At 45.2% G+C, this 14762-nt stretch overlaps 1 protein-coding gene across 2 annotated transcripts in view; it reads right to left on the bottom strand.

Annotated features, from left to right (window-relative positions):
- The window catches only part of CPNE2 (copine 2), an 816058-nt gene that overhangs the window by 105128 nt on the left and 696168 nt on the right, over window positions 1-14762 (bottom strand). For both annotated transcript variants that reach the window (XM_085639480.1, XM_085639479.1), the window contains exon 14: window positions 6734-6867. In XM_085639480.1, the coding sequence (XP_085495606.1) occupies window positions 6734-6867 (134 nt within the window). The remainder of the gene's footprint in view (window positions 1-6733; window positions 6868-14762) is intronic.

Raw genomic sequence — 14762 nt, 5'->3', positions numbered from 1 at the left:
TTTATTGGCTGTTCCAGGGTCTGAACTCTCTCAAAGACAGAGTTCAGACTTAAGATTAAGGGGTTATGGTCGCTAGCAGGATTCACTTCAATCTGAAAATCATTAACAAGGTGGATATACCTGCTAGAGACCACGGCGAAATCAATTACACTCATTTGGCCCTCTGTACCTTGAAAGGTGGGTATACCCAATGGTCTAGAAAAACTAGGCATATCCAGGATACAAAGTTCATTAATCGTGATGATATTATTCAAAGCATCCCCTTGTTTTGAGTGCTTAAAATGTGCCAAAGGCTGATCACTTAGGTCTACCAAACCACAGACTCTAGTCCCGCTAAACTTGCACAAAGCACAATTAAAATCACCTATCCACATAATAAAAAGGGGAAATACGCTATTAGTCACTTTAACAATCTCATCCTGTAATTTTTCAATAACCGATGTAGCATTGGCATCAAATATATTATAGTACCAATTTATTAGGAGCAAGGGTACTGGAAATAAATCCTTAATCATAAGCATTTGGTACCAGGGCGATTCCACCAATGAAACCGTTTTTATCATATTATACTTCACAGAAATAGCTGTCTAGAGGCCACCCTTAGCTCTTCCAGCATGTAATGGCACAGCGTGAACATTAAACATTTGATATCCGTCCAAACTATGGTCCACTCTACTCCAGGTTTCTTGGAGGCAAATTATATCAAAGGATTCGATTAATTTTAACCACACCGGGTCCTCCAGCCTCCGAGAAAACCCAGCTATATTCCATGAGATCAAGCGGAAAGGGCATCCCTCGGCCAGAATATCTTCTTTCCCCAAGAATATTGCTACTATCGGCTGGTTCTCATCACTCTCACCCTGAGTTATTCCTACGGAATTAATTACTGCATGAGGAGGTGCCAATTTTGACTGTCTGGTGTTGTCTCTCCCAATCTGGTTTACTGCCATATAAGTACTTTCTATGTCTAAAGGTGCCTTTGCTATTTGTTCTACCTCTCCTCTCCCTTCCTTGTGCACCATTATGGGGACAATCAACGGATTACAAGATGAACTTGTATTGCTAACCGTCTCTACCCAAAAACCAACTGCTTTATCTGAGTTTTTCCTCCTGGGGCTAACAGTCAAATCCCTAGCCGTGTCTTTAACCCCGCTATTAGAGATACAATCATTCCGTATATCCATAATCAGTCAGCAGATTTTGCGCCCTTACCACATACTGGGTGAGTACACCAGAGACGCGTCTACTATGAGTATATATAGGGGATTGGCGCTAGGACAATTTAAATACATGTGGCCCACTGGTGATAATGTTCTTAATATTTCCAGAGATGCATGTCTTTTGTTATTCTTTTATAATTGAGTACTAATTCATGATTAGTATTCTGTTCATTTCTTTTGATTAGATCTGCTAAACATGAGCCCCAATCATGCCAACGAAAAATAGGTCAGGGAAGACAGTGGGTCGTGCTTAAGGCTATAATTGGTATCTTAATATATTATCTGCCCAACTGAGCTCATACGTTCATGTTTAAACTATCTCTAGTGCATTCCACGCCATTAAATATTAAAGGAACATTTTAGCTTTGCTCAAATACCTACTTTGCAAAAGCAATTTCCGGTTCCCAACTGTTTAGTAAACCTCATCTAAGGAGCCATGTACACAATGCCCCCAAGAGGACTGAGTGTTTAGAACAAAAGTTTAACATTTGGAAGGCCAAGCGCTGGGAAAATATCTTCAAGGCAAAAGGACAGGATATGGCAATTTTAAATGCACACAGCCTCCAACAGATTTGTGGCTGAATAAAAGTTGTTTGCTGGCTTCGAAATGTGGAGAAAGCAACAGGAGAGAAGCGGTATTAGCAAAAACCAAATCGAAAAAACATAACATACCCGAGTACTGAGAAGCATAAGTGGTGGAGCTAAATCTAGCATGATGAGGAGTGAGTGCTAGCTACCCAATATCACTCACAAACATTATTTTAAAGGGTAATTCGGCACCAATACACCGTTTGAATGAATACTTCAGGTTTTTGTGGACTGCCCAAATGATCAATATGCCGACAACTTCATTTGCTGGTCCAATACACGAAAATGTACTTCCATATCACTTGCACTCGTTATTACTTTTTTTTCATATCTATGTAGCGCGAACTCGACCCGAAGGTATTGGAGCGCTTTATATGAGCACCGTATTTACATTACACATTCAGGCAGGAGGAGATAAAGTGATTTGCCCAGAATCACAGGATGTGGACGCGACCTCGAGGCTCGAACCCTGGTTTCCTGCACCAAAGTCGGCAGTTTAAGCCGACGGACCACATCCTCTCCCCTATTACTCTGGATCACAGACGTCATCAGGGGTCGACTTGCCACCTTGTGACACCTGGAACTGCCTATGCGTCCCCTGGTCTCAGAGGTAACAAAAACACAGACGTGGCTCCGCATTCCTAATTTTTCTGGCCGTTTTTCATTATACTAATAGTTAATAATGTATTATTCACTATTAGTGGAATAATTGTGGAGCACACTTAGCTGAAACTGGACCTTAGGTGGCAGATGTGATACGTAAAAAAAGTTTTAAATGTATGTTGTGCGCGTGCTTGCGGTTCATAGCGTGTTTATGTGCGAGACAGAGTGTGTGTATGTGTGTGTGAGTTAACGTCAGTGACAGGTAGGGAATGAGACTGTGTGAGATGGAGGCTCAGATTTACTATGTTTTGATACAAGGCCACGCCACGCCAAAGTTGCTGGGCTGCCTCAAAGTGATAGAGAAAAAATGCACTATATCTATTAAGTTATTGAGCATTTTTTCTGTGTAACATGGTCCGCCCATTTCCGCTGATCCCCATTTCAGTTGCCCTGCATCAACTCTGGTGCGCAGCTCCTGTATCGAATCTGTGATATCGGTGAGTATCTTGCACAGTTTGAGATCCGTCTGGGTCTCTGCGGATGGCTTTCTCTGCGGCAGGTCTTGTTCAGAGCCCCCTATCACCTCACCAGGCTGTGCACACCACTGTTGGGGACCTGCTCTACACCTGCGTCTCATAGCTCCACTCCACCCCAGGTCGAACGGGCACCTGTAAGTGAAATCCACCGCACTGGAGCGACTGCAGAAGAGCCAGGCACCCACGTCAGACCTCCAAGCATGCACACACAGTCTGATGGGTGGCACGTGCAGTCCAGTATACCAGAGAAGAGGGGGGAAGGGGCCCCCTTCAGAACACCGCCCAGTAGAGACGTACAACTCCTGAGGGTTGTCCCACCCGGGAACTGTTAGAGCTTTTCTGTGCTGACCATCTGGTTTCATTCTGTGAACGTATGGGCAGATCTTTTGAGTGACTCCGAACTTTGAATTCCCGTGTTTTTCTGCCTGGATCTATTCTCAAGGTCCTCGTTACAGGGGGTGAGTCACCATATATATGTCATCTAGGACTCATATTCTGGTGCTGGCATGGTGGACCTCTTTCGATTTTCCATCCAAGTTACGTCCAAGATCGTAGACTCTGGTACGCAAATCTGTTATATCCTGCTGACTGTCCCTGAAGTATCCTTTAAGGTCACTCTGGATAGTGCTCACTTTCTCTTTTATCTCCTTAAAGAACTGTTACAGGAACTCCTGGGGGATGGCGACTCCGGGGTTATGCCTGCCTGCCCTTTTGGGGTAGACCCGGCAGCCTGTTCGACATTTCTTGTTTAGGGTTCCTGTTCACAAACTTTTCTTTGATAGAGGAGTCTCTGTGACTTCTATTTTCTGCCATTTTGTCAGGGGAGGTCAGAGCTACGTATAAGGTGTTCGATCCCACTTATCTTTTCAGCTAGCGCTCTGTCATGGTGGTCACATGTTATCCCCTACTATGTGTTGATCATGCCAGGTCCTGACAGCAGTCCAGTATAGACCTGTGGGGTTTTCTCCACCTACAGGCACTGAATTGACAAATAATTTGGTGTCCTCCCTCTCTACAGTTAGGACATCTGTTGCAGCCTGTTTGAGTGATCTCTCCTACTATAGACTGTCTGTGTCTAGGATGCCAGTCATTGTGGTGAATCCATGGTTGTTCTCCTATTCCTACGTTATGCCTACTTCTCTGCGCACAAACGATGGGGCTGCCGGGTCTAACCGAGTTCACTCCTGGGCCCATTTTGCTGTCTGGTTCAGTCACTATCAGCCTACGGTGTGTTGAGTTGTCTTTGTTGTTGAGTTGTCTTGTGGCCCGGCTTACGAAGCATAGGTGCCAAGATTGTCAGTCTGCCAGGCTTCCTGCAAACTAGCCTGCCCCTCTGGGCCAACTGGACGTCTTCTGCATGCTGATTCTGCTTCTTGGGCCTTTGGAAAATCTCCACCAGGCCTGCGCCATGGCCTACTGCTCCTGCTGAATTTTCATGGGATCCTGCTTCAGGGGGCACAAGCCAGTCACTGCTTCTGCCACTATGGTATCTTTGGCTCTGTCAATCTGTGTCCCACCGGGCCTCTTCCATGCTGCAGCTCCTCATCCCTCAAGGCCCGAGGGGACCCACACCTAGAAAAGCTGCTGCCATGTGTGTCCAGGGGCTTCTGGCAGGTCACTCTGCGTAACCCACCTCATGAGTTAGCCCTGTTTCACCGGTCTAGCCAGATGGCCCTCTTCTCTGTTGGGTTTCAAGAAGGCAGCCGTTCTATCGGCTGCTCCGGCCTCCTCAATTCTGGGGATTTTTCTCTGCATGCCACGGGTTTCACTGTTCTATGCAGTACCCCAGAGTACTCCCATCATCAAGGTCTCCCCAGGGCAAGCGGCTGGCAACTCTACGAGACTGAGATATAGGGGAAGGAGCAGAGTGCCCAACCACACACATACTTCATCCCCTGCTGGTCACGCCTGCCCAAAAGGTGTGCTTTTAAATTATTGGAAAGTGCTACAAGATTTGGGTTGAGTTTTAAATACTCAGAGAGTTAGCTCCATGTACTTGGAGCTTGGTAGGACATTACTGGATTTGCATCTTGCGTTTCTCTCACCTTCTAAGGTGTGTAGTTTGTTTTTTCAGATAGTGAGGAAGGCTGTGTTGCAACAGTTAACAGCTAATTCAGGGCATAAGGAAGGCGCATTTTACTCCAAATCTGGTTCTGTATTTGAGGCAAGCAAAACGGTAGGTAGCTTTTTAGGCCTGAGTTGATGGCAACTGCTAGTTACATATGATACCAACAAAACAAGAGATATCTAGCAAGTGATTGACTCAACAAATGCAATATCAAATCTTTATGGGAAAGGAGGAATTTAATTGCCAGTGAGTACCTCATACATTAGGTAACACTACAGCAACATTAGTGATATTCTAACAAATAGCAGATTGGAGCCTAAAATTCCAATGATTTTTGTAAAGTCATATAGCACAAAGGAAAAGTTATTAATAGAGGGGGTGTAAAGAGTGACACTGTGCTTCACATGGCGGCTACTTTTGGACGTAGACTTGGTTCTTCTTCATGGGCATGTGCAATGAGGCTTCGTCAAGGGCTAGAAGCAGCAGTCCCTCCTGTGTTTCACTTCTGGCCTGCCTGATCTACCCCTGCCTGTAGCCAAGCACTTGACAGTATTACAGACATGCATGAAATCAGCAGGTGTCTCCTGAGGAAGATTATAGAGGGGAGAAAGAAGCTTTAAAGGTACAGAAAACCGCCATCATAAGATCCATGAGAACGGTGTCTTCCAAGTAGAGGCATAGAAAGGTCAAGAACTAAACAGCACTGCAGTTTGATAGGGATGATTAGGACCAAGACAGAAAAACTAGATCCAAGTGAGACAAACCAACCCTAAGTAAAATTAACTGTGGCAACTACATTTAAAAAAACTGGGTCCACAACATAACTTTGCATCAAGTTCAAATTAATACTGTGGAGTGCAATATGCTTTAGGCAGACGATTTTAGCGCCAGAGGAAACACTACACATAATACAATGAAACACATTAATTTGCAGCATTTGCTCTTTCCCATGATCAAAAAGGCAAGATCACTTGTTGCTTTTCAATCCTTAAGGTGTTGAACACCAGAGTACAAATATATTATTTTATTATTGGCAATTAGTGCCCCAAGAACAAGTCAATATTTTGGCTTAGCATTCTGGATCTCTATTTCTATCTGCACCTCCACTCTGACGCTTTGCTTGAAGAGAACCAAAATGAGAAGTAGATGTTGAGAGAAAAAGAAGATAATATAATGGCAAACAGGTGTGTCCTCGTGGCATGTGTAAAGAATGTTATAGAGGTCTTTGGAGCAAGTCTAAGCAAAAATACCTTCTTCTACAGCCTCAGACCCACTGCTGAAGAAACAGTCAAGTGTCCTATAAATCCAGTATTTGTAAAGCGCGAACAGCTACCCAAAGGCATCCTGGCGCTGGGGGTCGTCAGGAAGATTAAGCATGCTATTGCCCAGAGTCACATGGTGCTGGGCGTACCTGCCGCCGGTGCTGGGGATCGAACCGTGAGCCCCAGATTCCAGCATCAGTCGCCCTGGCCACAGCGCCACACCTCCTATGGTAACGAATGCACTGGTGATCAGTATTGCCTCGATATAGGTACATGTGCAAAACTGGACTCTACGTAGACCGCATACCACATTGCAGTACCAAACATTATTAGCCTTTATTGACTTCATTACTGCATACTTTAAAAGTTGATTAATGAGTATAACATACTAGAGAAGTGTAGGTTAAACATGATTTCAATATATAAAAAGCAGTGGATAGCATTTTTTTAACTTACTGCAGCAGCCTCCTGCTGAATTGCCTGGGCAGCAAATCGAGCTACGTGGTTAATGATTGGAGAGAAGTTTGTTGGTCCATAAAAGCGGACATGTGGCAAGCATGCTGAGTACGCTTGCACAATACCTTCGACACCTAAAGATAAAAAAAAGTTTACATTATATGTTTTTATGGTCTAAAGAACTGAAATAAAGATGTACAACTACTACATTATCTTACATTGTTTTCAGAGTGGTTTGCCTTCAATGTGTTGCAACACAATCTTTAGAGAGAGAGGGACTCATAAAATGTGAAGCATTTGACTGACACAAAATGGCTAATGCAGTCAGAAAGACAAACAGTTTTATATAGAGTTTGGTGGACAGGGTCCTGCCCCCTAAAAGGAGCGGATGACCTTGTCCGCCAAATTCCTGGTTCAAGTCGTACATCAGGTGAATCGTCATGTTTCTGCTGGCAGGGCCTCCTCTGACTCCGCCGGTGGAAACCACAGACCAATGGCCTCGCAGACAATGAGCCGTCAGTCTAAATACCTCAGACTGTTGACCCCATTTAGATGGACGTTCTGAAGTACTTTTTTTCTGTTTGGGACCACAGGAGTATACTGGTGGGCCTAAACAGGAAAGCAATAAAATGACCCCCACACCCTGAAAGAAAATTCCCATTGTGTGAAGGTATTTTATTTTTTGTGTTTCAGAAAACAAACTATACTTTGTGAGTTTGTTTATGAAAAGTAAAACAAAGTTTCCTGAGTGGCGGCATTATACATGGTGGCAACTCAGCAAAGCCATGGTGCCTTCACAGTAGCCACTGTGGCGAAAGCTCCCCTGAAAGCACAGAGATATTCTCTTACCTAGTGGAGATATCTAAGTATGGCAGTCAGTCTTCAAGGGCATGTTCTGCACACCAACATTCTCAAGCAGCTGAACAGGGTTCCACCAAATAATTTAAATCATGCTTTCTGATTATAATTTTAACTGTCTGCCAAATGTGGTGTAATTCCAATCAGCTGTTTTTTTTGTAGCTACTTAAAAAAAATGGCTTGGTGGGCTTAGGTTGGATATTAAGTAGAGGAAGGGATTAAGGACCTTGTGTTAAAAGCTATTTTGGGATAACAATTATTCCAATTCTCAAAAATTAAGCCTTTGCAACTTCACAATAGCCCTTGGGTATTGTTCAAAACCAAAATTGTGAATAGGTAATGTGTAATTGAATAGCAAAATAGATTTGTTAATACATACCGTATTGCAAATTGAAAGGCACGTGTTTAGGGCATCCCTTCCAATCTGCGATTGCTAATGCTGTGTGCTAATAGTTTGCAACACCACTTGCGGTCGCAAATCACTGATATGTTACCAACATCCCAAAGTTGGTGGTACCCCACTCGCAAATGGGAATGGGCCCCTTAGGGCACTGCATGCTGCTGGTCATTAGGTGAGGCAGCTAGGAGTATGGATAGTGGTTGCTTGAACTCAGAGTACCATGGAGCAGAGTCTCTGCAGGAACATGTAGGTGCACAGCTCTGGCCACAGGAAAATACATAGGCCTTCCCCTTCATAGTCAGTGGTTGCGTGGCACTCAGGAGTGCAGATTATGGCTGCTTGGCCTCGGAGTCCCTCTTTGTTTGTGCATGATGGTTCCACTCAAGAGGGAATGTCTCAACAATGAAATCCTCTCCCTTAGCAGTGTACACAACTAGCCAGTGTCAGCTGTTGTTTGAAATCACGGACCTTCAGAAAAAGAAGGGTATCCCCTGGCTAGTTTTATTTATCTCCCCTAACTTGCAATGGACACACACCAGGCCACAAAGTTGCACTAGGCATGATAGATTCAAATAGTGTGGTAGATGCAAGTTAGCACACTATACCATCTCTCTCATATTGTGTTATCAGCCTTGTGGCACTACATTGCTGTACCCCTCACTGATCTGGACTTGCATCTAGATCCAAGAACTTTGAACTGTCCCACCAGTAACATATATCTTGGTACCACATCTGAAAAGAAATGATCGACATCTTGGACCAGGATTTGACTAGAAATGAAGGACTGTCCACAACAGGTTTCACATTCTATCTCATGGCATGGTGATGGGAACCCTCTCCCTTGGTATGATGCAGTGGGGTCTCAGACCTCTCCTTATTTCTTCCCATGCAAGGCCTCTAGAACCTAGAGCCAGCAGCCAAGCTCAACATTACTGCAATAGTCCAGTGCTCCACCACCCACAGCAACAGCTGACAAATGTAAGACACCAATGTTCTAGGAGAGGACTGATGTTCATACTGCAACCCAGTAAGAGAAAGTTGTCTGTATATGGTTTTTGTGTAGAATGAACCAAGCCAAAAGGGAGTAGCATGCAGTACAGTGGCAAAGGCAATGAGGTATTGGAGAGGTAGCTGTGTGTTGGGAGCAGGAGTAGAATGTTACCTAATTGTGAAGCAGTGTTCTTCAAATATGTGCGCCTTCTGTTCTTTGTTCAATTGTGGCAGGGTTGGCAGGGGGTCCTGAAGGGCACTTTTGCTCCAGATCATGGGTGCATATATTGAGGGGGCTTTTTTTTCCTTTTCACAATTAAGTCTGATTGTGTCCTGGATGCAGGTGTGCCTGGAGCTACTGGAGATGGTGTACTTGTCAGCCAGATATAGGGGTGTTGATTGATAAATGATGCAGCGCGCTATGAAGATGTGTAGGACAGCAAGGGGAAGCAGCAGCTTTCCATCAGTACAAGGTTGACATGGTCATATTTTTTTTAGGTATCATGTCACTGCAATGTGTAACTCTTTATGGAAGTAGGCAAAAAACCGGTTAAGAACTTTAGCTTCTCAATAGATAACCATACATTGGAAAAAGTAAAAACTTTTAATTACTTGGGGATTGTCTTTGACCAAGAACTTAGCTTCAAACCCCTAGTAAGCCTGAAATGCAGTCAATTCCCGAGTGCTGTGGGATCCATTATGAATTTTGCAACAAGATTGGGTCGCTGGTCCCCGCACGAAATTACCCAGTTATATAGTTCTGTTTGCTGCTCAAAGATCCTCTATGGAAGCGAGGTCTGGGGCTTTCGTGATATGGGGAACATTCAAAAAGAAGAAGATACATTTCTAAAAAGGCTTCTGTAGGTCCCTATAAGCGTCTCCTCGTATGTTGCCCATGAAGAACTGGGTATGGACTACCTTATGGATCATGTTGCCTCTAACCCAATTTCTTGTTGGGTCAAAATATGGACTAATCCAGAGGCCACCCTGGGCAGATCAATTATACAGGTTTGCATGAAAGGGGATAAGTGGACTAAAATACCATGGCTAAGATATGTAAGGGATGTTCTGACCAGGCTGGGTTATGAAAATTTTTTCAACGAGCCAAGCACGCTGGCCAATAAAGATAAGGGCAGCATAAAGAAAGCCTGTAGGCAGTACTTGGCTAGGACTAGAGAAGTAAAAGAGGGGTCTAAAAGTACAGTGAGATCACACCAGCTCATCAAAACTCAGCCGGGCATGGAATTTTATTTAGCAAACATGTATAATAGACATGATAGATACTTAATGTCTAGATTTAGATTAGACTTGCTACACCACATTTTGCCGTCCCAGCAGGTTTTGTACATGACATAAGCATAAAAGGGTGTTGCGGCTGCGATCTTAGATCTCCGCAAGATACCCTGCATTTTGTTTTATTGTGCCCCTACTATTCTTATCCACGTTCATTGTTTTTAAAAACATTACTTAAACGTGTAAATATTGAACAGGCCAAAGTGGCCCTCCTATTTCTTAAGCTCGCTGCTGATCCCTTCACACTGTTTAGCATGGTACATTTTCTGCGCCTGGCAGTCAAGCTGAGGAAAACTAGGGGAGATGAGTAATGGGGCCAACGGCACTAAAAAGGCGCAGCAACAAAGGAACCAAAATTAAGAAAGAAGTAGAGTATAAGTGTATAGCTCTCCCGCTTAAGGAAGACATGGAATGTCTGCTTTTAAAGTTGCTTGTTTTAACATGAATTATTTATTAGTGTATGGAAAACTGTGTTTTATAAGGCCCGATTGTATAATATGTATCTTTTATGGCTATTTTTAATAACCGAATAAAGATTATTTGAATTTGAATTTGAACTCTTTATATAGGCTCTGCCACCTCCTTAATAGATTGTTTAACAATAATTAAAACACAGGCATAGCCAATAGGTCTCACCTTTGGGACCTTATAAGTGGACTACTGTTAACAAGTAGGTAGTAGTGCTTGTATATGCTATGCCTGCCACAGGCCTTATGTAATCAAGGAGAATGGGTCCCAGCATCTGGGGGAGGTAGTGTAAAACAACATAGGACTGGACTGTGAGAAGTTGGCCTGATGTATGATGTCACTAGTTCTAGTGTACACCTTATATCAGTCCAAATACCCTTATGGTGATTGGTTGTAAAGTCAACCTTATAGACCAGCTATCCTAGTGGTAGCATGGACAAGAGCAGTCTTAGGCTAAACTCTGAATGGCATGTGAAGCCAGCTGTGATACCATATATAATCCCTTGAATACCAAATGAAAGGACACCACAACAGATATATATATATAAAATAAAGTGTATTTATTCTAGTCAAACCCTCAGCACTCTTTATGAGATTAGAGGTAAGTACAACACAGTCTTATTTAAGCATACATTAAGTCACACAGGTAAGTAATACAGTTAGGCCCTAGGGGCCACGCAAACCATATACTAAGTAAGTGGTATAAGGACCACTGTCACGGAATTAGGATAGGCCTAGGCCTAGGGAATCGCTGGGGCTACACTATACTACCAAAGGTTAGGAAGTGGGAGGCCCACGGGATTCGTGTGCAGAGTGGAAACACTCACGCGTAATGCGTAAAAGTCGATAGAAATAGAAGTTGTTAGCAATTAACAGTTTAGGGACACTTCTACAGCAGCTAGAGAGTCGAGACTCGGAAACTAAACCCTAGGATAGTCACTACCTTTGTGAGCACCGAAGTACCCAAGTTACCTAGCCCACAGGCTGCGGGTGCATAGGTGTGAACTTGCGTCGGGTTTCGTCGTGGACTTCTATGGATGCCTGAAGGAAAGATGCTGACAGGCAGTCAGTGAAGAGTGTCCGGTGGATCCCAAGGCTGGGATCAAGAAGAGAGGAGACCTGCAAGCAGAAGGGACAGAGTCAAGGTCACTAGCCAGTGACCACGTGGAACCAGGAAGGAACCAGGCGATGTCGTGAAGATTGCAGGTGAAGGTGAAGCTTGTCGCTGCAGCCACGAGGACCAGGGAATGTTGAGGACGACCAGGACCAGGGGGCGAGCTGTCCCACGAAGGCTCTTGCTGTCGGCGGCGTCGAAGTTGGACTAGGACTCACCAAGCCTTGGCAAGCGGAACCCACGAAGAACAGAGGAATTGCTTCTGTTGCAGACCAGGAAGGTCTGGGGTGCTTCTCTTTTTCAAAGGAGCAGGAGCCAGTCTGGAGGAGCCAAACCAGCACTGAAGATTACAGGATGCGTCGTCACAAAGGCCACTAGCCAGCGGGCAAGCAACCGGACAGACGCGGCAAGCAGGAAAATGCAGAAGGGCCCCACGCAGGACTCGTGGAGTGTGGGGGGCTGGTCTTCGGTGCAGATGGTGCTTGGGGTTGGGGCTTCTCAATCCCCGGTGCACAACTTCGAGGGTGCCTCAGAAGCTGCGCTTGAAGATACTAGCCACTTTTCCCAGGTAGCCGGTCCCACGTCTCTCGTCGCCTCCACGGTTTCAGCTCTGCTGTGGATGTGGATCAGGGTCGGAGAAGTCTGGAAGTCAAGGCTCTGGTCGGGCTCTGCAGTCGGTCCCTCGTAGAACTTTAGCAAAGCAAAGGGTAGTCTCTTGATGGTGCCTGTTTGCACAGGGTAGCCACTCCTTGGCCACAAGGGAGATTCTTCAGTCTTCTTCTTTCGTCGAATGTCGAAGGTCCAGAGTTTCTGTTCAAGTTGCAGGTTCAGGATAATCTAATCTCCTGAGGCCCAACTACCACTCTTATACTAATCTGGGGGGCTGGGATACCTGCTAGGTCACGCCTTATGGGTGGGACCTGGGAGGGGGTGGTTACACCCACTTCCCTTTGTCCAGTTTCGCGCCAGAGCTGGGGCTGGAGTGCCCCAGCGCCGGTTTGAACTGGACTATGCAAGGAACACCTTGTGTGCCCCAGGCATGTCTCATTCCTTTCAGCCCACCCTGCCCCAATACACTAAAGGCTGTCTGGGGAGGTGCTAGCACCTCCCCAAGCAGGAAACCTATTGTCCAGGCCTCCCTGGCTGGGATCACTCCCAGCAGCAGGAGGTCAGACTTGTGTCGTGTCATCAGCATCCATTTTGTGATGCTGAGGCTTTTGGTCAGAGGCTAACAGTAAAGTATGATTTTAACATGTCTTTCCCTCTAGAAGGGGGGAATAATATACTCATGTCCAGAAATGGTATGGGGGTATTATTCCACAGTGTTAGACACCTTACACGACATGTTTCGATAAAGCCAAACCATAGTTACCATAACCGTTTAAGATTATAAGGCACTTTAAGAGTATATGGTAGGCTATATCATAGAACAGCTATAAGGACATGGTTCCGAAAGCTGCAGACAGGCTCAGCTCATGCTAGAGCACCATCTCACATGTTACCAAGCACTCTGCCTCCAGGATTGTTAAGGCCTGCCATAGGAGTGGCTGATAGGTACACATGTGTCTATATGTAAGTTAGGTATAGGAATACTACACCTAAGCAAGGGGTGATTACACGACCTTGCCCCAGCTGAGTGATCAGCCAGTTGTGTCAAAATGGAAGGCCAGGCCAGGGGTGGCATAATACATGCTGCAGCCCCTGATAGGCCTAGGGTACACCTATGCCCTGGGTACCTAGGGTACACTGTACAGGGGCCAATAAGGTGATCCTATCCAAATGGGTTATGCACCTAAAGTACACAGTATCAATTTAGAGAGAGAACAGCAGGGCTGTGGATCTGGTTAGCAGGCCCACAGCCACATCTAAGTCGAAAACCAGTAAAGCAAAAGCAAAAAGTGGGGGTGAACATAGAAAGCAGACCCTACTCTCCTACACACCCCCCCCCCCCAAACTTAGGGACATTAAACTAACCTTGACCAGTTGAGTCTTCATGTTCTAAGTGGAAATATCTGGAGAGTCCATTTGCATTGGCATGGTCAGTCCCAGGTCTATGTTCCACTGTGAAGTCCATCCCCTGTAGGGAAATGGACCACCTAAGAAGTTTGGGATTTTCACCCTTCATCTGATTTAGCCACAAGAGGGGCTTATGGTCTGTCTGAATCTTGAAGTGAATGCCAAACAAGTATGGCCTCAGCTTCTTCAGGGCCCAAACCACAGCAAAGGCCTCCCTCTCAATAGCTGACTAACGTTTCTCTCTAGGGGTCAGCCTTCTACTTATAAAAGCAATGGGCTGGTCTTGACCATCTACATTCAGTTGTGAAAGAACAGCTCCCACACCTAACTCAGAAGCATCTGTCTGGACAATGAACTCTTTGGAGTAGTCTGGACTTTTCAGAATAGGTGCACTGCACATGGCCTGCTTCAGGTCATCAAATGCTTTTTGACAGCTTACTGTCCACTGAACTTTCTTTGGCATCTTCTTGGAGGTCAAGTCATTAAGTGGTGTCGCAATGGACCCATAGTTCTTAACAAACTTTCTGTAGTACCCAGTCAGGCCCAAGAAAGCTCTGACCTGAGTGTGGGTAGTTGGAGGAGTCCAGTCCTTTATGGTCTGGATCTTGCTCTCCAGTGGTTGAACCTGACCCCCACCAACTAGGTGGCCCAGGTATACAACCTTGCTCTGCCCTATCTGGCACTTAGTGGCCTTGATAGTGAGGCCTGCCTTTTGCAGGGCCTCTAAAACATTCCTCAGGTGGACCAGGTGATTCTCCCAGGTGGAGCTAAAGACAGCAATATCATCAAGATAAGCTGCACAATAATCATCCAACCCAGTAAGGACTTGATTCACCAACCTTTGGAAAGTGGCAGGTGCATTCTTCAAACCAAAGGGCATTACCACAAAT

The sequence above is a fragment of the Triturus cristatus genome, chromosome 12, assembly GCF_964204655.1.
Source record: "Triturus cristatus chromosome 12, aTriCri1.1, whole genome shotgun sequence".
In the NCBI taxonomy this organism is placed as follows: Eukaryota; Metazoa; Chordata; class Amphibia; order Caudata; family Salamandridae; genus Triturus; species Triturus cristatus.
Note: the sequence above shows the minus strand (reverse complement) of the source record. Positions and strands in the feature narration are given on the sequence as shown.